Raw genomic sequence first — 25,364 nt, 5'->3', positions numbered from 1 at the left:
ACGGCTAGTTCATATGCAGTACTTGTATTGTATTCTCATAAAAAAACAGACACCATTACACAACATTGAATTCATGTTAAACTTTATTTAGTATTTTTTTCCAATAATGTACAGAGGAGTAGTAGGAGGTCTGAAATTGGAGCATGATTGACACGGAAACTGGGTTGCGAAACACCACCCACTTCGGTTACAAGTCAACTGTATTGAGTTCAGTATATATCAAAACAAAATCCCCAAAACCCATATCATATATTATATATATTATAGCATTGTGGAAGACTCCGTGCGTATATCTATGGAGTCGTAGGCAACGCTATTAATAGTAATCAGATAAATGCCATAGTTAATATATCAGTTCCCACATTCCAGAATAATGATTAAAATTCAAAGAACTATTTATGTTGCCTCATCTACTACACTATTGCTCAAGCGTTTAACATACTTTCAGAAATTCTTATATATTAGTACAAAAGGTGAAGTATTGTGATGGTTCAGGCGTTTACACATTTTCCTTCGTAACAGGTAATTGATATTGATTAACTTTATCGATGAACAAAATGAGAATTAGACACTAGTGTCCACTTATTTTCTTAGGACACACTCAAGGTCTTCTAGTAGTTTTAGGCTACAAAATTAATGACATCACGAGAAATCTAAAACACACCCTATTAGGCAAAGCAGATTGGGCAGCTCGGAGGTGGACAGGTTGGTTGGTAGATGGTCATTGGCCAAGACACCTTTCAGTCAAAGGAGTGGGACAGACCGCCTGCCCAGTAGAACTTCTTGAGGACAAACCAGCTGCCAAGGACAAGCAGGGCTATGGCTGCAGTGCCAAAGAGGATCCCTACCACCAGCCCTGTGATGTTATCCCTGTCACCTCTTGACTGTACCCCTCCGCTGCCTGGATCACACAGAGGAAAAGTAGAGCATAGTTTTGGGCGTGCTTTAAATGACACGTTTATCCTCCCACCTAGACATATTCATTATTTGACACTTTAATTTAGCAAAAACATTTGACTCACTATATGCCAACGCAGCAGGTCTTTCCTCTGTAGGATAAACAACAGGGAGGGAAAACATATTATTAATTGAAATGGAATTTGAGTAGCAGTGGTACTAATAGCAATTATCTCTATAAACTCCAATGAATGACGTGCTACCTGTGATCATTATTACTGAATATCAGAATCTCAGACATAATGTTGAACAAAATCCTTAATGGATGACTCCAGGTCTCACCATCTCTGCTAGTATAGAGTGGTCCCACAGAAACAGTGGCTGATTCCGCTGACTCGGATCCAAAAGGCTCCAGTGATCTCTTTCTCCTGCTATTGCAAGCCTGTAACAAAGACAAGTTCTTATGCTTATATGAACCATTTATGGCATTGCAGCAAATTCAGGGGATAGCGCCAACCGGAACTTGGAACCCGGGTCCGGTGACTGTCAACCCAACAAGTTAGCCACTATACCAAGAGATCCGATCTCTTGACATGGTTACTGTGATGGGTCACGGTCAACACTGTTTTATCGATGGTGCTAATTGTAAAGAACCTGAGACTTTAAGAATGGTGTAGGTATGTGAACTCCACTTACATCAACCAGTTTCTGACACTTGCTGGGCTCACACAGTCGAAGGATGCAGTGCAGGAAGATACTGGACTTTTCCAGGTTGTTGTGTGTCACGAAGCGAAATGCCTCAAAGGAGAATCGGGAATTCTTGGAAATACCATTCTGTGTGACTGATGAGCGTGAATCAACAGTGCATCTGTGAATAAGGATTATAAGAAAACCCTTTGTCATTTTGCACATACTTATTATGATCAATATTCTGGGCTGCAATTTATCATTCATATATATCTATATTTGAAATTGATGAGAGGATGGTTTTTGTCAAACCCTGTGAAGAAGTCGTGCTTCTCATTGTTTGACATGTTGTACGCTGATGGGGTTGCAAAGCAGTGGTCAAGTAAAAGATTAAAACTGTTGGAGGGAGGGAGGGAGGGAGGGAGGGAGGGAGGGAGGGAGGGAGGGAGAGAGTCATGTCAATTTTTTAGAAAAAGTGTGTACACCATTCACAATAATGAAAATATAGAATATACAAAATAAATATGAATATAATGGATATGGAAAACTACAATACAAAATACTGTACATGAAATGACCCAGTAGATATTTGACCCAGTAGATAAGTTAAGAGACAAAATGTTGACTTACTTCCCAGTGAGGTTGGTGGCCTTCACCTCCACATAAACCTTGGAACGCAATTCAAGTCCTGTCGGTGGAACCACCAATGGGTAACCATAATCAGTGTCCTACACAACAAACAGTAGAGAAGAGAAGGAGTTGTGAGGAAGATCACAGGTGAGATGTATTCTGTAAATATCCAAATCAAAAGACTAATAGTAGAGTGAAATAAGAGTAAATGAACACTTCATAATGTCGCTAAGATATAGCTACATTAATAATAACATTCTATGGGCAGGTACAGTGTACTTGAGATATTATATACTTCTCAGACAGCCCTGACCATTCATGGATGTTTTTTTTTATACATAAGGAATTGAATCCTGCACTCACGTTAAAAACACTCATACTCAAGGTGTTGATGAACGTGCCATTGTTGTCACTGGTGGCCACTGAGACTGACGACCTAAGATAGAGAGAGTGGGAGAGAGCTAGTGTTAGAGAAGAAGGAAAAAGTGTCAGTTGACCTGACGAAGATACCAGAATTCATTTGTAACCAAACCCCCCCCCATCTATCTACATCTACGTAGCTACCTCACTAGCTATATAACCCAATTCACCCTCTGGGGATCAATAAAGTAAATTTTTACTGATAACCAGTTAGAGGACCGAGACTCACGCTACAATCTGTGTGTTGTTGAGAAGGTACTCCAGCGGGTAGCGGCAGGAGAAGTGATAGTAGAGGTCCGTGGCGTAACTGATGATCCCCACAGAGGACTTGGGGGTGTTAAGGTAACCTGTGACGATGACCGACTGGATGCTGGAGAAAAAGTTGAAAGGACCAGAGGCATCCGGGGCCTCGTCCAAGATCTAGGCTCAATCAACACAATGACGGATTTAAGGAATTGATGACTGAAAGGGAAAGGGGTAATCTAGTCAGTTGTTGATGTAAGACCCAATGAATGATAGATCAGTTATGTAGGATCCACACAATGACGGATCAGTGTAAGATCGTGGATGATTGGATTGATAGAGGATCAACACGTTGTTATTAGACAGTTAGCTAGTACACAAACACAGCCCATCAATATTAGGTTTGTTTTACATTCGATTCTATAATAAGTTAAGGTAGTATCATTTTTACACAACTGAACAGTTCACAGTAGGCTAAACACAATGTTCCTATTTCCATGAGCTATTTCCCAAATAACCACCAGAGGGATAGTCTTGGACACAGTTCACATTACATACAGTAAAAAAAAACAAATCCTAATGATGTCCTAATTTACACTGTAACTAAGTCACTCTCTCATTGTGCATTAACTTTAATGTGCAGATTTCCTCAAATGTACACCTTACCCAAGGCACTCTGTCACAGTGAACGTCAAGTAACCCTCTCACCTGCAGTGACTGTCGACAGGGGTTCGCCTGGCTGTGATTGACAGGCAGCTGGTAGCGTATGACAGGCGGATCCACGCTGGTGTCAATCAAGCCCTGGCACTGGCTCTTGTTGTGCTCTCCATTCAGAGCCAGACCGGCGGGGTCGAAGCCTGCCCACTGAGCCGTACACAGGTTCACCTTCAGATTGATCATACTGGCCCCGCAGTCCACCGTCAAGTCGTTGTTGTCTGAGGGGCCACAGAGGAGAGGAAGTGGAGGTTAAAACATATACAGAATCATTACTAGACTACAGTAGCTGCTGGGGGAATCACTCAGGGGTCTTACCACTGTTCATTCAACGGGTGGGTCTAATCCTGAATGCTGATTGGTTAAAAGTGCATTCCAGCCAGTGTCTATTCCACAAGTTACCACTGGTGAAATCTATGACGTTAAAGTGCCTATTGACTCTGTTCCACTTGACTGCGCAATCCACTGTCTCCTCAGCCCGGCCAGGCAAGTTACTGGGGGGAATCAATCAGTGAGCTCACCACTGTCTGATCACCGTGTCTCAATTATTGTTCAGCTCAAAATGTTCCCCCTGAGATTTTCACATGGAGAATTCCACCCCTGAATAGCCACGAGGTTCAACCCTCAGGACTTACCTGGGACCCTCTTGTACAGAGCAGAACAGTTGTAGGTAATGGAGAAGGCAGGCTGGAGGAAAATAGCCATCACAGCGGAGACACAGCACAGGGAGAGCATCTTAACTACTGTGGAGAGAGAGGATGAGAGACACACTCAGAGGACATTCACAGAACAGAAAGAACCACAGTCGGCATCCATGGCCAGAGTGCAGAGAAGTTGATAAAGCAGAGGTGGTTTTGAGGTTTGTTATCCCACATAGGAAGTAAACATGTCAAATGTGCCACCAAAGAAAATCTGTTACATGTCTAAAATGATCAACTTCCCCCAAAAAATGATTCCCTACTCCAAATCAGTTTGGTTTGACTTTTGAAAACTAAAGCAAGGAGAGCTGAGTCTCAAGTTATCCCATCCTACCTGTGAGGTTCCTGAGCAGGTGTTTGTGTGAGCAGGTGGTGGTGGGGTGTGTCTCATATACTGCAGGTGTTAGACCTCCCTGACATCTAATATCACATGGGAGTGAAACACGCATCCATCCCATCAACAAACACACACACACCAAGGTTGTTTTTTTTTTTTAAGTAAAAGCCATCAAACAACCACTGAGAGGACTGTGTCAATGGGGTTTGACATCGATCTCAAAGGTTAACCTGCACAGGATATTTCATATTTCTTGGAGACAAATAGGGGATATTTTAAGAACGATTGAGCGTTGTTGCTTTTCAGGGACATATTGTACACTGTATTCATATCTGTTTTATCATATTAGATTCATTCCATTCAACAACATGATTTTTTTTACACTTTAATAAACCCACTTGAATGCAATATTCTTCGGTGATTTGCTAATTGTGGAAACAATTAGTAATAACTATATATAACGTTTTAATATACAGTACCAGTCAAAAGTTTGGACACCTACTCATTCAAGGCTTTTTCTTTATTTTTACTATTTTCTACATTGTATAATAATAATAATAGTGAATACATCAAAACTATGAAATAACACATATGGAATCATGTAGTAACCCCAAAAAAGTGTTAAATCAAAATATATTTTATATTTTTCAAAGTAGCCATCCTTTGCCTTGATAACAGCTTTGCACACTCTTGGCATTCTCTCAACCGGCTTCAACATATGTAGGAGTTCCCACTTATGCTGTCCAACTCATCCCAAACCATCTCAATTGGGTTGAGGTCGGGTGATTGTGGACTCATCAGACCAAAGGACAGATTTGCACCAGTCTAATATCCATTGCTCGTATTTCTTGGCCCAAGCATATCTCTTCTTCTTATTGGTGTCCTTTGGTAGTGGTTTCTTTGAAGAAATTCAACCATGAAGGCCTGATTCACACAGTCTCCTCTGAACAGCTGATGTTGTTTCTGTTACTTGAACTCTTGAAATACTTGGGCTGCAATTTCTGAGGCTGGTCACTCTAATGAACTTATCCTCTGAAGCAGAGGTAAGTCTGGGTCTTTCTTTCCTGTGGCGGTCCTCGTGAGAACCAGTTTCATCATAGAGCTTGATGGTTTTTGCGAAGTTCTTGAAACTGTCCGGATTGACTGACCTTCATATCTCAAAGTAATGATGGACTCGTTTCTCTTTGCTTATATGAGCTGTTCTTGCCATAATATGGACTTGGTCTTTTACCAAATAAGGCTATCTTCTGTATACCACCTCTACCTTGTCATAACACAACTGATTGGCTCTAATGCATTAATTAACTTTTAACAAGGCATACCTGTTAATTGAAATGCATTCCAGCTCATGAAGCTGGTTGAGAGAATGCCAAGTGTTTGCAAACCTGCCATCAAGGCAAAGGGTGGCTACTTTAAAGAATCTCAAATATAAAATATATTTTGATTTGTTTAACACTTTTTTGGCTACTACATGATTCAACTCAAATTCAACTGTATTAGTCACATGTCCTGAATACAACAAGTCTAGACCTTACCGTGAAATGCTTACTTATTCCATGTGTGTTATTTCATTGTAGAATATTTGTGAAAACATAAACTATGTAGAAAATAGTCAAAAAAGAAATAAGAAAAACCCTTGAATGAGTAGGCTTTATCAATGACTGGTACTATAACTGTATTTTTTATTTGATAGGTTGAGATATTGTGTAGAATATGCAATACTATGAATTCTGAGCCAATGACATGATCCAGAGAATACGAAATTCTCCTTCGATCATGGTTTTTAGCCCAGGACCAGCCTTAACCTCTGTCTAAGAAACAGTCCCTTAGAGCTTCACGGGTTGGGCATGCATTGGCATTTCATTACATAACCTTGTTTGGAACAGGGGGCGGGTCGGTTCAAATTTTATAAACATTAATCACCACACAAAACCTATTCATCAAAATGCCATACAATCCCTGGGGTTCCTTTTGCATTTCTTATCAAACTTCCATCTAAAAGTGAGAAGTTAAGTCTATACGAGAGACAAAGCGGCCCTTGGGATGTCCTATGTAGAAGAGTGGATTCATGTCTTGAGAATGAAACACTGTGAATGCTGGAAATGTGATAACGGAAGCCACAAGGTAAGAAACACACAGAACCAAAAAATTGGCATTGTTAATTTCACTCGCATGTCATCCCTCTATTCTTTTTTGTACCAAGAGCTACTTTGAAAGTAGCCTTTGCTATAGGCTACAACTGCTACTGTGAAGGCCTATTGTTCAGGGGGAAATATAGAATCCAAATATGTTTCTGCCAAAAGCCCCTTGGCGAGAGAAGAGATTTGTTACACTATACGGATGCATCACTTGGTGACAGTCCCTTCACTTTTTTGCCTCTGCCCAAGATTTCTCCAATGACAATTGTTTAGTGTTCAGCACGGGTTGTATTTTCATGTGGTCTAATCATATTATCAGATTCCAATCATCCTAATGGCTGCTGGGGTCATTCAATGGGACAATTCCAGATTATGCAAAACTCTGGACCCTTGTAGTTTCAAGCTAAGCTGTTTACTAATTGTTTCAAATCAATGGATAATCAAGGTTGATTGATTCTGGAAATGAATGAAAGAACAATATTGGACATGTGGAAATACCATAGTAATAAAATGCATGTTGCTTGCCTTACATGTTATATGATGCGAAGAAAGAAATGAATTAGCATGTGTATTTTGCTATATCATTTGTGGTTTGAGAGAGGGAACACAGATATGACAAAGGAATTCAGAACAATTAACTCAAATGTAAAATGAATGGGTTAATAACATGTTGAACAAAAACATAAACCCAACATCTCAACAAACGCAACATCCCATGTGCCATGAGCTGAAATAAAAGATCCCAGAAATGTTCCATATGCACAAATGCATTTACATCCCTGTTAGTGAGCATTTCTCCTTTGCCAATATAATCCATCCACCTGACAGGTGTGGCATATCAAGAAGCTGATTGAACAGCCTGTTCATTACACAGGTGCACCTTTTGCTGGGGACAATAAAAGGACACTCTAAAATGTGCAGTTTCGTCACACAACACAATGCTACAGATGTTTGAGGGAGCATACAATTGGCATGCTGACTGCAGGAATGTCCACCAGAGCTGTTGCTAGAGAATTGAATGTTAATATTTCTACCATAAGTCGCCTCCAACATAATTTTAGAGAATTCACCTGCGGGATGGTCTGAGGGGGGGGGGGGGGCTGACTTTTCTGTCTGTACTAAAGCCCTTTTGTGGCAAAAACAACTAATTCTGATTGGCTGAGCCCTGGCTACCAAGTGTGTAGACCTATGCCCTCCCAGGCCCACCCATGGCTGCACCCCTGTCCAGTCATGCAAATCCATAGATTAGGGCCTAATGAATGTATTTCTATGGACTGGTTTCCTTATATGATCAGTAACTCAGTAACAGTAAAGTCTTTGAAATTGCTGCATGTTGCATTTCTATTTTTGTTCAGTGCAGCTGTTAAACGTGGAATCTTTCTCTATTCAGTGTTTCTAATACAGGTATTCGTCCATCCAATCATCAATACAGGAAACCTAACATTTCACAAAGTTAAACATTGCAGCTGTAACCTTCACCACTGAAAACGAGCTAGAAAAAGTCCCAGCCAGACATGACCAGTGTAAAAAACCACCAAGACATGTCAGCCAGGATTATACTGTAGTGACAACATACTCCAACACAGTAATCACCATTGTGCTTCTTTACAATCTCCATTCTCAGCGCTCAACAAAGGTGGCGGAAATTTGATCTCAGTCACAGCAATAACCAAGGGCAATTAGGGTTGTTTAAGGTGCTGATTTGAGTAGGGAAAGAAAATATGCTGGGAATAGGTAAGGGAATGATACTGTAGACTTTAGAAGGTGTGACAGATCAGCTAGTCCAAAAACCCCTAAAAACAGGTGTGAGGCATGAAATGAACAGACCGGAGGCAGTGGTTGTGGTTCCTTAGCTTTCGTATTGTCACTAAACGGGTTCTTTCGCCCGACAAAATAGTTCCTGTACAAGGTAGAATCCAATGCTGAAACAGTGTGAAAAGCTCTCTCGCCCTCCATTTGACAAATCTGACCATAATTCTATCCTCCTGATTCCTGCTTACAAGCTCGGTATAAAAAAGTGGTCAGATGAAACAAATGCTAAACCATAGGACTGCTTTGCTAGCACAGACTAGGATATGTTCCGGGATTCTTCCGATGGCATTGAGGAGTACACCACATCAGTCAATGGCTTTATCAATAAGTGCATCGAGGATGTCGTATGCACAGTGACTGTACGTACATACTCCAACCAGAAGCCATGGATTACAGGCAACATTCGCACTGAGCTAAATGGTAGAGCTGACGCTTTCAAGGAGGAGGACTCTAACCCGGAAGCTTCTAAGAAATCCCGCTATGCCCTCCAACGAAACCATCTAACAGGCAAAGCATCAATACAGGACTATGATTGAATCTTACGACACCGGCTCAGACGCTTGTCGGACCGAGAGCTGCCCAGTGACACGAGCCTACCAGACGAGCTAAATAACTTTATGCTCGCTTCAAGGCAAGTAACACTGAAACATGCATGAGAGAGTCAGCTGCAACTGGATAGGGAGGTTGTGAAGAGGGCACGACAAAACCTATTCCCCCTCGGGAGACTTAAAGATTTGGCATGGGTACTCAGATCCTCAAAAGGTTTTACAGCTGCACCATCGAGAGCATCCTGGCGGGTTGCATCACTGCCTGGTATGGCAACTGCTCGGCCTCCGACCACAAGGCAAAACAGAGGGTAGTGCGTATGGCCCAGTACATCGCCGGGGCCAAGCTTCCTGCCATCCAGGAATCCATCCTGAACATCTAATCAATTGGCTACCCAGACTATTTCTTCCCGCTATCTATAACCTGCCTTGTTTAACATAGAGCCAAGATGCGTTAGATGAAGCCGCTTTCTCTGCGGTAGGAAAGTCCGACGTCCTCACAGGTCCCTGTGTCTGCTCCCAATCCACCCGAGCTCCTCTCCTGTTACACCTATATAGAGGGAGACACCAAGCCAATCAGTGGGCCCAGTTGTGTACTAATTGGCTTTACACTGAGTACCTATCCCCTGAGGAGGGTGCTGTCGTGTCGTCTTCCTCCGGCTGATAACTGAACTCTCACAAAGGGTATAGTGGAGAGATCAAGAATTCATTATAGTACCTGTCTATCAGAGTTGACTACCCCTGCGTCACGCAACTAGTTTATCTCTCCTTTCTCATCATGCCAGCTCGCAAGGTGGACTTATTATAGAGTACCATAGTATGAGTCATAATACCCATACAACCTAGAGGTCAAACGTGGAAATGGTTCCAATCGTATTTCCACCATTAATTTCTCCCATAGGGGATTTTAGAAACACTTAAAATAATGGCTGTGTTTTTTGTAGGCTCACCTGGTGTGAACTTTTGACAACCATGCAAATATCTCTTGACTTTTATCAATACATTCAACTGTATTTACCCTTCCAAAATTGAAATGCTAATTATGTGGCTATCATAAAGAACTACAAATACCATGGTGATCTGGACGAGACTGCTGACTCGAGGCAAGGGTAGGAATCTCTGGATTATAACTATCTAATGTTAGCTAAATGTAGAAATGAATAAAGAGGATAGATTTCTTTAAATTGACAGAATTCTGTGAACTGTCTTGTGCAAGTTTGACATTGACACAATACATATTAGCAAAGGCATCGAGAAGATATGAGGAGCAGGAGCTTGCAGGGATTTGTAGTTTTGCACGATGTATACTTTGATGCTAATCTGATTTTTTTGAAATAATCTGAGAGTAAATAGAGACGAATATATTGATAAAAGTCACCTGGTCCGGGAGAGATTTACATGGTTATCAAAACGTCACGCCAGGGTGAGCCTACACAAAACATAGCCCTTATTTTAAGTGTGTCTAAAACTGTTGGAACCATTTCCCTGTTTGACCGTTAGGTTTTATGGGTATTATGACACCTCCACTGTGGGGCTCAATGGCCATACAAGGGCCATTATCTAAGTGTTATGGTACATGGTGTGTCCTTGAGAAGACTCTTTTGTGTTGGAGATGTTGGAGTAGAACTAGTGTGAAAGTAGAAATAGCTTGATTATTGGTCACTGTCATTGCTTGAATAAGACAATGCAATCATGGCCAAGACACGGTGATGAGTTTAAAAAAAAGATTGTTGTAAGAGTAGTAGTCTCTTGCTGTCATCTGCTGGCCAAGTTTGGGTTGTTATCAGTGCTCGTGGACCAAAGTATACAAAACATTCGGAACACCTGCTCTTTCCATTACATAGACTGACCAGGTGAATCGAGGTGAAAGCTATGACCCCTTATTGATGTCACTTGTTAAATCCACTTCAGTCAGTGTAGATGAAGGGGAGGAGACAGGTTTAAATAAGTTTTTTTTAAGCCTTGAGACAATTGAGACATGGATTGTGTATGTGTGCCATTCAGAGGGTGAATGGGCAAAACAAAAGATGTAAGTGCTTTTGAACGGGGTATGTCAGTAGCTGCCAGGCGCATCGGTTTGAGTGTGACAAGAACCACAACGCTGCTGGGGTATTCACACTCAACAGTTTCCCTTGTGTGTCAAGAATGATCCACCACCCAAAGGACATCCAGCCAACTTGACACAACTGTTCCTCTTATTATTTGGAAATACCTGCAAAATCAAATATGATTATTAAAAATGACCAGAATGCAGTCCCAAATCACAGACTTGTATCAGCTCCAGTAAGACCATATTTAACATTATATAACATTCATTGTTTCCCTGTCAAAGAAATCAACTGATGCCTTGAAGTAAAAAAAAAGGCCTATTCCATTCCTGAGTTACACCAGAGGTGGACCCCCTCGCATAGAGACAGTGCATGCCTTTGCTTGACTTGAGTAACACTACCCTGGCCTCGCTCAGATGACGACCTTCTCATGGGGCCAAGACTCGTGTCACTAATAAAGAGACATGATAGAGCGTTACATTCCAGGAAGACGAGTAGTGAACCTCTGGCCCAGAGCCAGCCAGACAGCACAAAAGTGCCTCACATAAAATGAATGTGTTGTGGAACACATCCTGGCTTGTCTGAGCTCTTCCTTTGCTCCCAGAAAGCATGTGTTGCAGGGTTTACCATCTGCTGATGACTTATTGAGACAGCACGAAGAGAGGCGATGAGTCTCGGTCTTGTGGCTGACTTGTGGCTGACTTCTGTGTGTGCTGGGCCAAATAGGATAGTATTTTCTATTTAGATGTAAATATTTGGCATACATTCCCCTCCGTTTATTGATAAAGGCACATGACTCTAGAACCAACAAAAGTCATAAAAAAATATTGTGAATGTCCATGACTAGTCTACATGGAAATGTATCTGAAAATAAATGCATTTATATATTTATTACAGTCTTGTCCCATCGCTCCCATACAGACTTGGGAGAGGCGAAGGTCGAGAGTCATGCGTCCTCCTAAACACGACCCCGCCAAGCCGCACTGCTTCTTAACCCGGAAGCCTGCCACACCAATGTGTCGGCGGAAACACCGTACAGCTGGCTAAGTTAGCATGCATGCGCCCGGCCCGCGACAAGGAGTCGCTAGATCGTGATTGGACAACGACATCCTAGCCAGCCAAACCCTCCTCCCATAACCAGGACGATGCTGGGTCAATTGTGCGCCGCCTCATGGCTCTCCCGGTCACGGCCGGCTGCAGCACAGCCCGAGATCGAACTTGGGTCTGTAGTGACACATCTAGCACTGCGATGCAGTGCCTTAGACTGCTGCACCACTCGGGAGGACTGCATTTAATTTTTTTTTATAAAAACATAAGTTGACTTTTTGGAGATAATAGGTTTTTCCATTGGCACAGCAGTCGAAGGCACTGCATCTCAGTGCTAGAGGCGTCACTACATACCATGGTTCGATTCCAGGCTGTATCACAACCGGCCATGATTGGTAGACCCATAGGTCGGCACGCAATGGGCCCAGCACTGTCCGGGTTAGGTTTGGCCGGGGTAGGCCGTCATTGTAAATAAGAATTTGTTCTTAACTGACTTGACTAGTTAAATAAAGGTTAAACAAAAATGAAATAAAAATTCCAGGACACCGACAATACTGTTTATGGTATATGAGAAAACATATGCTACGTCTTCATTCATAGAAGATTGTATTTGTTCTTTCCTGATTCTGCTTGGGCATAATCTGTCATTGACATTATTGCAAAAAATATGTTCTGACTACATTAGGCTATATGTAACTAATATTATTAGATGAGAGATGAGAGTTATATTTGCTGCATGGAATGTGTATTATACTGTTATTGATTACTCTATTTAAAGCCTCTACTTTCTTCTTCGTATTCTTCAATAGACCTATGCATAATTTTTCTAGAGAGAAAGGGGAAATTAGTGGAACTGCCTGAAAAACAAATGAGAAAGGACAGGGAAAGAAAATATGGTGTTGAAAAAACAGCTCTTCCCTTTCCTCCCTTCTGGCTTCCTGTCAGGGGCCAATGCTTTGCACACTCCTCTGAGCCCATGAACTCACTGCGATCAACTCTCCTCACAAGCAATCCAATCCTAGATCAGCACTCCTACTCTAAGACCGGTGGAGGCATAGAAACCATGTGTTTGATACCATTCCACCCATTCCGCTCCGCTCCAGACGAGCACCCCCCCCCCCCCCCCCCAATTAAGGTGTGATCAACCTCCTGTGTCTAGGACGCTTTATGAACACAGGCCCTGGACTTTTCCATTTCTGATAGTTACAGTCAAAACACAAACTGAAAACTGTTCACTATAGGGGTAATTAAGGTTTCCAGGTTTAACATACCTGGCAACCCTTTGCTGTTTGTTTCCAAGTTAGCCAACCCCTTCCCATGTAGCCTAGGCCACAGCATATAACCAACTGTGTTATTATGGAGTCTGAAGTGATTGATGTTGGTTTTCTGAGACTTCCAGATTAGCATCAACCCTCAATCCTATCTCAGGTCTGCTCTGGCATAAAACAGGCTTTTTTACTGACTGACAATGTGTAAGTTATGTTGATACAGATTTCAGGGTCATTGCTATCTGGTTATCATATCAAATCAAATCAAATGTTATTGGTATACACCCCCGCCCTTCTTCTTCCCACAGAGGTGTTTATCTCTGTATGCACGATGCTTGAAGAAGCCCGGTGGCTGAATCGACTCCGACAACATATCCCGAGAGAGCCATGTTTCTGTGAAACAGAGAATGTTACAATCTCTGATGTCTCTCTGGAAGGCAACCCTTGCTCTAATTTCGTCTACCCTTGTTGTCAAGAGACTGGACATTGGCGAGTAGTATACTCGGAAGCGATGGGCAGTGTGCACGCCTACGGAGCCATGCTCCGTCTGCGGCGATGTTGTTTTGGCTTGGCTTCTGGGATTAGATCCACTGTCCCGGGTTGGGGTCCGAACAAAGGATCCGCTTCAGGAAAGTCGTATTTCAGGTCATAATGTAGGAAAATTGACATTGTTTTCTGGGCTAACAATGTAAGAAATAATACTTTAAAAAAATATATATATACATAGTTTTCAAAGGACTCAAAGCGAGGCAAACATCTCTGTCAGTGCCATCTTGCAGTCGGTAATCACAAAACAACCTCACAAAAAAAAACTGTCTTGTATTGTCTGGAGTTTGCTGCCTGGAACACAGTCTCACCAAAGTTTTCCATGTTGTAGACTCATTACTGGCTAAATTAACACGCACCACCCGGCCCTAGAATGTCCTAATTTCCTCAAGTGAAAGAACACAATCTTCTCCTCAGGCTAATGCTTGACCTTTACATAATTAATTCACAATTTTTCTCTTAACTGTTTTATTTCTTATTTCCTGCCCTGGTTGTCAAATCTTTCCCCCAGCACACAGTAGATCTAGGCTATACTAGCAGGAACATTTGTATATGAATGTTTGATATTCAATGAAAGTAGTGTGTGTGCGTGCGTGTGCGTGTATGAAATAGACGTTTTCTAAACATGTACATTTCTCGTGATCAGTATAGCATATCACTCAAAGACATATTTTCAGTCTCTCTTCCATTCTTATCAAATAAATGTGACTTTGATTAGATTATTGTGTGGGTGCAGCATGGAGTAGCCTAATTTCATTATGCCTATGAGTGCAAAAAAAACATAGCAAGGTATGACAAGCATTCCTCCTTTCCTCCTTTTATCTTCGATGGATTTACTCAAAATAATGAGCCTTTCGCAGTGAGAGGGGTTTAAAAAACGCTTTACCGGATCCTGCAAAAATACTTCGACCTAATTCTGATTGGACCATATGCGATGTTTCGCCCCTCTCCCAGGCTTTGACGGGCGGTTACGGATTTTCTCGAATTTACACGAAAGTTTAGTGAAGATGAAGAAATGGATTTTGTTAAACTGCTCGGGACTGTTCTCGCCGTTTTCTGCCACTTAGGATTCACCCAATTTGAACACAATGGTGAGTGTTGACAGGGAAACAATGTCAAACTTGTCAAAGCCCGTTGTCAAAAGGTAACTAACTGTATGATTAACCAAACGTTATCTAATGCATTGCAATATTGCGCTCTTTTGATTGTGCGAAAGAAAATCGTATTATGTAGTACCCAACGAAAGAAGAAAGATTTTGGAACGTTAAAATGTTTAAATAGAAACTTCAAATGTCACCCAAAATCGAGTGCTTTTGTAAGCTAGATGGCAAAAACAGTCACTGCAATATTTCTCTTCAATAGGCCTAGACATTGCCCAGAGCAGGCTTTTTGTTTTGGTTTGTGTGTTGGTAACCTATGATTCGTTTTGAGATGGGCCATTATGCTCAGAAGTAGGCTACAGATTTAGAAGACCAATGTGGTATGTAATAGCATAAAGGTGGTGCAAATATCAAGGTGGGCCATATTACTTTACAGCTTATTCACTGTGGTTTGCAACATTATTAGTAAAGGCCCTAATAATAAAGAAAATATGGCAATAAGGTCTACATAAAATCAAGAGATCTTGCACATAGGCCTATTATCATGTAATCCATGTATGCTAATACATGTGCCTTATGTCCTCACAGTTTACATAACAATTTGCAATGTTATTCTACTGAATGACCATTCTGATTTGACGTTATTTATTACCCAAGTTTAGATTTGCAATTTTCCAATTGAATTTGCAATTTGATTTGCTTTCTTGATTTGCAATTGCTTATTTTCCAATGCGATGCACTGTAGGCCAGAGGATCTGTCGACGTGGCACAGAGCGACCCTGCTACAGGATCAACTACTTCCAGGACCCACGGCGGAGGGTGACCTTCGATAATGCCAGGCAGGCCTGCAGGACGGATGGGGCAGAGCTCCTCAGTATCGAGACTGACAATGAGCAGCGTCTGGTCGAGAGGTTCATCCAACAGTTGCAGGCCACTGATGGGGACTTCTGGATCGGGCTGCACAGAAGCCCACGCCACTGGGTGACTACCATAGGATGCCCTTCGCAGTACTACTGGCTGGATGGCAGCAAGGCCAGATTCAGGTGTTCTTTTGTGTTTTCCTTTGGTTTCAAGTCTAGGAGATCCCTGCAGTTGTTGGCATGCACACCACAGGAAAATACAGGGCCATAGAGATACCTCACATGACTCACAGTAATCTGAGAGTCATCAAAGAGCATCAGGGATTAACATATGTTGGTGTCTACATGCTTTGAGAGTCATTGCTATTTTATCGGTACAATTTGTATTATCATGAATGTTGTGGTATTGGCAGTGTTGGGAAAGCTACTCTGAAATATAGTTTACCCAGCTACCAATTACTTCACACTGAAAGAAGTTAAGCTACACTAAAGGTACCCTTAAAAAATATAGTTGACTTAACTAAAGTTACTTTGAAAAAGTAGTTCACTTCATCCAAACTACTTAATGAAAAAATATTATATCTAAATCTGAAATGTCACAAGACGACAAGTTGCCAGAACAAATCACCGTTGTCAGATGTTAACAGATGTTATTTACCCTATTAATCACAAAATAAAATGCTTCAAGTGAGAATTAGGCAGGTCTGAGGCCGAAAAAAGGATTGCAAAAAGAGTAGTGTGTAGTTCCAGTAGTTAGCTACACCACTACATGGCAAAAGTTATTAACTACTGAAAACACTACCTTGATTTGAATTTAGTTCAACTACCACCAAGCTACTGCAAAATGTAGTTCAATTACTAGTTGAACTACATAGTTCACTACTCCCCAACAGTAGGATCAGTAGGATGAGAGTCCATTTTCAGAGGCATGCTGTTGACTATCGAAGGATCTCTGATAAAGTTGTTGACCTATGGAAAACACGCTTGTTGCAGAAACTGGCATTGGGACGAGCCATCGTGTGGCAACGAGATGTGTGTGGTGCTGTACCACCAGCCTTCTGCCCCCCCTGACGAGGGGGGGCGCTTAATGTTCCAGTGGAACGATGACAACTGCAACACCAGGAACAATTTTGTCTGCAAGTACTCCGAAGGTGAACTGTACCCTGGACAGGTTCTGAGTAGACAAATGTTGTGGAACATTGCAGATAGACATGTTATGAATAGAGTTGACATGATTTGTTATTCTACATGTCAGAGAGTTATGTTTGTTTCACATCGTGTTTTTCTATCTGAACGATCCACAACATTGTGCCCTGCAAAACATGGCCCCGGTGTCCTTGATAGTGTTCATATTTAGACATGAACAGATTAAAAGGGTTGTATTCAACAGACAGCAAATGGAAAGAAAGGGGCCTAAACAGGGAGGGACTAACTGAATTTGTCCAATTAGAATCTCTTTTGTTGACACGTTTTTTTGTTACGGATTGCAACAGTGTGCACTAATGAATTTGACAATGTTACATTACATTTATCCTATCTCAATCCTGTAGTTTATCTCCGCTGAAGGAGATAATATTGTATGGTATGATTTTGATTGAATACCAGTTTATCAACAAGGAACCATAGAAAAAATAATTCACAGTCAATATAGTCCATATACTTTTGCAGCTGACGATTCTCTTTCTCTCTCTTACAGAAAAGTTACCAGTGTTTACTGTGGTGTGGAATTCATTATACACAGGTAAACCCACCCCTGCAACTAACATTTAGATTTTTTTAAGGTCAAATATGTGAATCCTTGAGATGAGTGATTTGTTGATACTGAGATCAACAGCTTGAACATTGTTATGACATCACAATTCTCAATCTCCGAAGTGTCTATGTAAAGGATGACATCTAGTGGTAAAGATTTATGAATCACAATATAATACAATAGAAGAGAATATAATAGAACATAAAAACCTCATCAGTGTCATTGAATCAATCCTCTTACCAGATAATAGAGGCTATGCATGACAAATACAGTAGGCTATAGTACAGTTACAGATTACCAGTGAAGTTGCTTGAAACTGTTGCTCTGATTGAGTTTATTCCTAGAGAGTTTATTTGCATATTAGTCATCCTGTACTAGTTTACACATTGCTGAATCACACATGCTCAATCTTTCTTCTCTGTTGAAGACAAAATGGTGCTTATTTTGGTCTGCACATTTATTTGAGCAATATGACGTTTTTGTATATCAATCCAATTTACAGTGTCTGTCTATTTACACGTTTTGCTCATGATCTATTTTCCAGTTGCCCCAATTATATCTTTAATACCAATCCTCCCATCAGCTACAGTGAGTGATGAGAAGACAAAACTAGGACTGTCTGAATCATCAGGTGAAAAATCTGCACTCTTCGTGTCTATCGAGTTTGATCCTTGGTTATGAAATATTGTACATTATAAACTGGCTTGGAGCCCTGAATGCTGATAACAGACCGTATACCACGGGTATGACAAAACATTTATTTTTACGGCTCTAATTACGTTGGTAACCAGTTCATAATAGCAATAAGGCACCTCTGGGGTTTGTGATATATGGCAAATATACCACGGCTAAGGGCTGTGTCCAGGCACTCCGCATTGCGTTGTGGGTAAGAACATCCCTTAGCCGTGGTATACACCCCTTCATGCCTTATTGCTTAATTGTGTCCCAAATACAATAAATGATCTCCTCTTTTATTTTCCAAAATGATTCATAGTGAGGTGCCAACTTAATGTCATTAGCCTGGTCCCAGATCTGTGTGTTTGCGCTATCATGTCAGCTCCTTTTCATTGACAATGACTGACGAGGAGTTGACACGATAGCGCAAACAGATCTGGGCCCAGGCTATAATGCCATTGTCTTACCTCTGGTGTTTTTTTTTTCTCCCTTCAAGTATCTCTTTCAGATAATGTCCTGCATGTCTCCTACATTCTATTTGCTACTATCCCTATTCTACTGCTGCTGCTTGTGGCTACAGGAGTCTTCTGCTATAAACGGGCTGCCAAAAGGTAATGCTTGTTCGCTTCATTGAATAATAACTGGTAATAATACATTTTGTATGTTAGGCACCTGTCAAGGTCACCAAACATTATTTAAAAGTATGTCAAAAAGAATCTATAGGTAAAAAATGACACAGGTAAGAGGGGCAAAACAGAGGGAGCTTGCAAGAGGGCTTGTGAAACACAATCAACATCAGACGTCACAGAGCCTAAGAGATGTTTTGTTTTGAGGTTGGTTTAAATGCCATACTTGAAATAAGCAATGATGGAGGTGTTTGTGGCTCGCTATATGCCTCTGTAACTGATAGTGTAACTCTTTATGCAGGAGAAAGTCTCCAACAGACAGCTACCCTAAGCAAGAGCAATGGGGTACAATGTCCACTGCGGCCTGCAACATCCAAGGACCCTATGCCTACCAGGACATCACCAAGCTTCAACCAGCCGAACTGGAGAGCATGGCACCTGAATCAATCAAGAAGATGTCCTTCTGTGCCTCCTCTTTTGATTCCCAGTGTGATGATTACGAGAATGTTTCAAACACGGAGACAGTGACAGAGAGTGGCTTTGTGACCAACGATATCTACGAGGCCTGCCAAAACCAGGGTCGGCACTATCTCAACGAGACTGGATGGGTGGAGAATGAGATCTACGAGTAATGTTGCAGCCATGCAGTGCCTCTCTCTTTACCACATGTTCACTGGGCCATCTGGGCATCTGACTCTTTTTGTCTCCATTCAACTTTCATATCTCCTGCTGGTGGGTTGTATGGCATCATGTGATGCGAGACAGGATGGACAGATCCTGTGTGGTATTATATAATGTTCGCTTTAGGGTACGCCCACTAACCGTACAAAGAGGCCTATGGTGTCACCCCCATTTGAGGTTTCCTGTGTGGAAGTTGATGTCAGGGAACAGGACAATATCTTCGGAAATTCGGATAACAGAAGTCTGACCCCACGACACCTCTGAGCAATGGCTGTCTGCGAGAGATGATCCTCCCAGTGATGTTTAACAAAGCCTCCACTGCTATGACACTAGTTTGAGCTGGCTGGATAAAGTCATAATGTGCCTTTTCATGGCTACACCAAAGTCCTGGTTGAATAACAGAGTGTAGCATTTGTTTATTTGCCTATTCCTGTGTCTTCGTCTTATAATCTTGTATTTATCACAATGTTGTGAGAAAAATCAAGAAAATACATGTTTTGCGTACATGGTAGATTCAAGTGGGCCTGACTAGAGTGTTGTGAAAAAGTAGTCTTAACGAGCTAAAGCTGAGTGTTCTTGGAGGATGTCGGACAGGAAATACCAAAAGCACATCTGGAACTCGCACATACAGGAAATCTAGCAGTGACAGCAGATGCTTTTGGGGTGCTGCGCTCAACAGTTTTCCATGTAAGGCTGTCACGATAGGTTAATTAACAAAACATGTACTTGCTGGACCTGTAGGCCTATATGGGTGATATTTCAAATATCGCGCACCGCTCTGGCTACAAATAAATGTTTCGTTTTAATTTTTTTTATAACAATGTGCCTTTTATTGTGTTTTTGTGTACAAGAAGAAAGAAAAATAGACCATTTATAAGCCGTAAAACCTTTGGTAAGATATAGCTTACTTTACAGTACTATTGCAAACAGTACTTACTTATGGCTTCCATATTGTTTGTTTGACCAGCAGATGGTGCTGTTTCATGTCATATTTCAACTGTCTTTCCATTGGTCTCGAACTCCAGCAGTTTCACTCAAATTCTATGTTGATCGCTAGATGTGCAAAGGGTTAAAAAAAAGGATAACAATGTGCTAATATTCTGTCATATTATTGTATTATTCTCAAACCAATTGATTTGGCTTAATAACATGTATCTAAAATGTATACTGAACAAAACTATACTGAACAAAAATATAAACACAATATGCAACAACTTCAATTTCAACAATTTTACTGAGTTACAGTTCATACAGTATAAAGAAATCAGTCAATTGAAATAAATTCATTAGGCTCTAATCTATGGATTTCACATGACTGGGCAGGGGTGCAGCCATGGCTGGGCCTGGGAAGGTATAGGCCCATCCACTGGGGAGCCAGGCCTAGCCAATTAGAATGAGTTTTTTTCCCCACAAAAGGGCTTTATTACAGACAGAAATACTCCTTAGTTTCATCAGCTGTCCAAGTGGCTGGTCTCAGACGATCCCACAGGTGCAGAAGCATGATGTGGAGGTCCTGGGCTGGCATGGTTACACATGGTCTGCGGTTGTGAGGCCCGTTGGAAGTACTGCCACATTTTCTAAAACAATGATGGAGGCGGCTTATGGTAGAGAAACTAAGATTCAGTTTTCTGGCAACAGCTCTGGTGGACATTCCTGGAGTCAGCATGCCAATTGCACGCTCCCTCAAAACTTGAGACATCTGTGGCATTGTATTGTGTGACAAAACTGCACATTTTAGAGTGTTTTTTTATTGTCCCCAGGACAAGGTGCACCCGATGAATGATCATGCTGTTTAATCATCTTCTTGATATGCCACTCCTGTCAGGTGGTTGGATTATCTTGGCGAAGGAGAAATACTCACTAACAGGGATGTAAACAAATTTGTGAAAAAATACACTTTGTGCATATGGAACAATTCTGGGATCTTTTATTTCAGCTTATGAAACACTTAACATGTTTTGTATATATTTTTGTTCAGTGTACAAACCTGAATTGCAGAACACACACCATCCAGCATAATCCAAATTAATGTTGCCGTTTTGTCCGTAGCTGGGGAAACCTGGCAGGTTTCTCACACTCTCTTCTCAAAATGTATGATTATTTTACCACAGCCGTAAAGGGCAATTGCAACCAAACAAAAGTTATAATAAAATGTATTCGTGGTTGCATCACTTGCATGCATCATTTGCTTTGTGCATAAGCATGTACACATTACATAGTCAGAGACCAGCTGCACACACACCTTCACACATCAAAACAACATGCATGCATGGATTAATGTGCTAGTATAAATGTACATAAATAATTCACCAGTCCAATCCCTGCACTTTGACTCAGAGTAACAAAAGCTTTTTCTGTGCACCTGCAGGTCAAACTTCAAAGTCAACCCTCCACTCAGGGCGGCGAGCAAACAGATATCAGAATAGCAATGTAACCGGTTGACGTAAGAGGTGGGTCCGGTTGGCTTGGAAACGAATTGGCACTGAAGCGTGGAACCGCTTCAGAGGCCCGCCCCCTGTACAAATACCCCCATGGCTCTGACGTCAATGTACGTCAACGAGAGAATATGATGCCTCCTGCAACTCAACTCATGTACTTTAGCTAATATAGGTAGCTAGCTGAAACAGTATAGCTCTATTGTATTGGAGAACGTGGCGTGACAGCCGTAAAATGTATTCTGTCGTCTCGTTGGTCTGAAGGGTCGTTAACGTTCAAACTGGCCGGGCGACCAAGAAATGGACTTTGTCTATTTTGAATAGACAACATTTTAGCGGGCGGTTTGTTTTCCCTTCAACATCTGTAGGCTCAAGTCGCGAGTCCCTAGGTCCTCACCCCCAAACCACATTTAATAAAGCATGGTCATGGCTGACAATCACCAAAAACCGATGGTCCGGGGTCCTGTCCGAGTGGGCTTCTACGATATCGAACGTACTCTAGGAAAGGGTAATTTCGCAGTTGTGAAGCTGGCTAGACATCGCATTACCAAGACCGAGGTGAGTGCTGAGAATTAGCTAGCTGGCTGGCTAGCGTGCTAGTTAACAGTGAGCTAAGCGTGCGATTATCTTGCAAAGGGCACTAACCTTGTTTTTTAACTAACAAGCTAATAGTTACTTGCCCCCTGCATTGCAGTTGTAAATTAGCTAGTTGTCTAAAGTTATATTTGCACATTTATTCTGTAGTTGTCTCATTCGGTTCACATTTGACATTGGCATGTTTAGACCATTTCACACCTACCTAGTTTACTATGTTGCAAACAAGTCTCTTTTTTTTGCAAAGATTCTGAACCTTACACGAAGAAAGTTATAGACTAGTAATTTACCAACTATTATGTAACTTGATAATCAAAACTGTCTATGATTAGCAAAATTGTGTGTCACCCAGTTTTACATTTAGGCAACGTTAGCCTAACTGTGAAGCTGATTCATTCATGTGTTTTAATGGCATGAGATTCACATGATCTCATCAAAATCAAATCAAAATGTATTTGTCACATACACATAGTTAGCAGATGTTAGTGCGAGTGTAGCGAAATGCTTGTGCTTCTAGTTCCGACAATGCAGTAATAACCAAAGAGTAATCTAACCTAACAATTCCACAACTACTACCTTATACACACAAGTGTAAGGGGATAAAGAATATGTACATAAAGATATATGAATGAGTGATGGTACAGAACGGCATAGGTAAGATGCAGTAGATGGTATAGAGTACAGTATATACATATGAGATGAGTAATGTAGGGTATATAAACATAAAGTGATAATTTAAAGTGGCTAGTGATACATGTATTACATAAAGATGGCAAGATGCAGTAGATGATATAGAGTACAGTATATACATATGAGATGAGTAATGTAGAGTATGTAAACATTATATTAAGTGGCATTGTTTCAAGTGGCTAGTGATACATTTTTACATCAATTTCCATTATTAAAGTGTCTGGAGTTGAGTCAGTATGTTGGCAGCAGCCACTCAATGTTAGTGGTGGCTGTTTAACAGTCTGATGACCTTGAGAGAGAAGTTGTTTTTTAGTCTCTCGGTCCCTGCTTTGATGCACCTGTACTGACCTCGCCTTCTGGATGATAGCGGGGTGAACAGGCAGTGGCTCGGGTGGTTGTTGTCCTTGATGATCTTTATGGCCTTCCTGTGACATCGGGTGGTGTAGGTGTCCTGGAGGGCAGGTAGTTTGCCCCTGGTGATGCGTTGTGCAGACCTCACTACCCTCTGTTCCAGGCGGTGATACAGCCCGACAGGATGCTCTCGATTGTGCATCTGTATCATTTGTGAGTGCTTTTGGTGACAAGCTGAATTTCTTCAGCCTCCTGAGGTTGAAGAGGCGCTGCTGCGCCTTCTTCACAACGCTGTCTGTGTGGGTGGACCAATTCAGTTTGTGATGTGTATGCCGAGGAACTTAAAACTGTCCTGTCGATGTGGATAGGGGGGTGCTCCCTCTGCTGTTTCCTGAAGTCCACAATCATCTCCTTTGTTTTTGTTGACGTTGAGTGTGGGGTTATTTTCCTGACACCACACTCCGAGGGCCCTCACCTCCTCCCTGTAGGCCGTCTCGTCGTTGTTGGTAATCAAGCCTACCACTGTAGTGTCGTCCGCAAACTTGATGATTGAGTTGGAGGCGTGCATGGCCACGCAGTCGTGGGTGGACAGGGAGTACAGGAGAGGGCTCAGAACGCACCCTTGTGGGGCCCCAGTGTTGAGAATCAGCGGGGTGGAGATGTTGTAACCTACCCTCACCACCTGGGGGCGGCCCGTCAGGAAGTCCAGTACCCAGATGCACAGGGCGGGGTCGAGACCCAGGGTCTCGAGCTTGATGACGAGTTTGGAGGGTACTATGGCGTTAAATACTGAGCTGTAGTCGATGAACAGCATTCTCACATAGGTATTCCTCTTGTCCAGATGGGTTAGGGCAACCTCAATGTTGTGCAATACACTGCCTTTCTTTAACCATGGATCAATACCTTGCTTCATTACTCTCACTAACAATTGTGTGCAGTTTTGTATAATGTTATGTATAATGTGGTCAACAAGCCACCCCATAGTCCTTGCCCCCCCCCCCCCCCCCCCCCCCCCCCCCCCCCCAGCACTAGACAGCTGATTCAAATAACCAACTCGTCATCAAGCTTTGATTATCTGAATCCGCTGTGTATTATTAGGGAAAAAACCAAAACATGCAACCAGGGGGGACTCCGGGACCAAGTTTGGGAAAGTCTGCACTGTTGTAAACAACCATGGTGTAAACAATCATATAAATATCTAGGGCATGCAACATGGGTTAATGCATTGGTTACATAACCCAATAAAAATATAACTTTGTTGCCTCTTCTTGGGACAATCAGTGTGCAGCTGTTGTGTACACTATTCACAGACGCTAATAGTCCTTGATCATGACTCTCATTTCCATTACATTACACATAAGTCTTTGGACGAAGGCGTCTTCTGTGCAGGGGAGTTTTGTAAAGTCCGCTGACACTCAATCTGAACATTAACAAGCGTATCTTTCGTATCAGCGATTTCCAAAAGGTTAAATTGATCAAATCAAACTTTATTTGTCACACGCGCCGAATACAACATGTGTAGACGTTAACCAACAGTGCAGTTCAAGAAAGAGTTTACCAAATAAAAAT

At 41.8% G+C, this 25,364-nt stretch overlaps 3 protein-coding genes across 9 annotated transcripts in view; 2 read left to right on the top strand and 1 right to left on the bottom strand.

Moving 5' to 3' along the window:
• Positions 1-65: 65 nt before the first annotated feature.
• On the bottom strand, positions 66-25,364 carry LOC110507362 (zona pellucida-like domain-containing protein 1). 2 transcript variants are annotated; one of them, XM_036964957.2, is made up of 11 exons: positions 23,793-25,364; positions 4,227-4,334; positions 3,586-3,812; positions 2,864-3,054; positions 2,578-2,650; positions 2,215-2,312; positions 1,897-1,980; positions 1,594-1,765; positions 1,240-1,339; positions 1,023-1,049; positions 66-901 (listed from the first exon to the last, which is right to left on the bottom strand). In XM_036964957.2, exons 1-11 carry the CDS (start codon positions 24,004-24,006, stop codon positions 741-743), a joined length of 1,455 nt encoding a protein of 484 aa, XP_036820852.2. In that variant the 5' UTR covers positions 24,007-25,364; the 3' UTR covers positions 66-740. The 2 variants fall into 2 exon arrangements, with proteins under 2 accessions (XP_036820852.2, XP_090080368.1); XM_090224242.1 differs by lacking the exon at positions 23,793-25,364 and adding an exon at positions 4,624-4,704.
• laynb (layilin b) lies at positions 14,789-21,893 on the top strand. Of its 4 annotated transcripts, none has more exons than XR_016492602.1 (7): positions 14,789-15,121; positions 15,876-16,173; positions 16,984-17,141; positions 17,687-17,731; positions 18,288-18,486; positions 18,915-19,029; positions 19,346-21,893. XR_016492602.1 is itself a non-coding variant. In XM_021587312.3 (7 exons), exons 1-7 carry the CDS (start codon positions 15,046-15,048, stop codon positions 19,674-19,676), a joined length of 1,110 nt encoding a protein of 369 aa, XP_021442987.2. In that variant the 5' UTR covers positions 14,789-15,045; the 3' UTR covers positions 19,677-21,893. The 4 variants fall into 4 exon arrangements, 3 of the variants coding, with proteins under 3 accessions (XP_021442987.2, XP_090080369.1, XP_090080370.1); XM_021587312.3 differs by having other exon boundaries at positions 18,288-18,374; XM_090224244.1 differs by having other exon boundaries at positions 14,993-15,174; positions 18,288-18,374.
• sik2b (salt-inducible kinase 2b) overlaps positions 22,069-25,364 on the top strand; it is a 65,665-nt gene continuing 62,369 nt past the window's right edge. Inside the window, exon 1 of one of the 3 annotated variants that reach the window (XM_090224237.1) lies at positions 22,069-22,175. Coding sequence is in view for 1 of the 3 variants with exons in the window: in XM_036964956.2 (XP_036820851.2) it covers positions 22,581-22,718 (138 nt within the window). In the remaining 2 variants the exon portion in view is untranslated. Of the gene's footprint in view, positions 22,719-25,364 lie in introns of all 3 variants that reach the window. The other 2 variants (XM_036964956.2, XM_090224241.1) reach the window with 2 other exon arrangements.

This window comes from Oncorhynchus mykiss, chromosome 27 (genome assembly GCF_057628025.1).
Source record: "Oncorhynchus mykiss isolate SJ-2025 chromosome 27, ASM5762802v1, whole genome shotgun sequence".
Lineage (NCBI taxonomy): Eukaryota > Metazoa > Chordata > Actinopteri > Salmoniformes > Salmonidae > Oncorhynchus > Oncorhynchus mykiss.
Note: the sequence above shows the minus strand (reverse complement) of the source record. Positions and strands in the feature narration are given on the sequence as shown.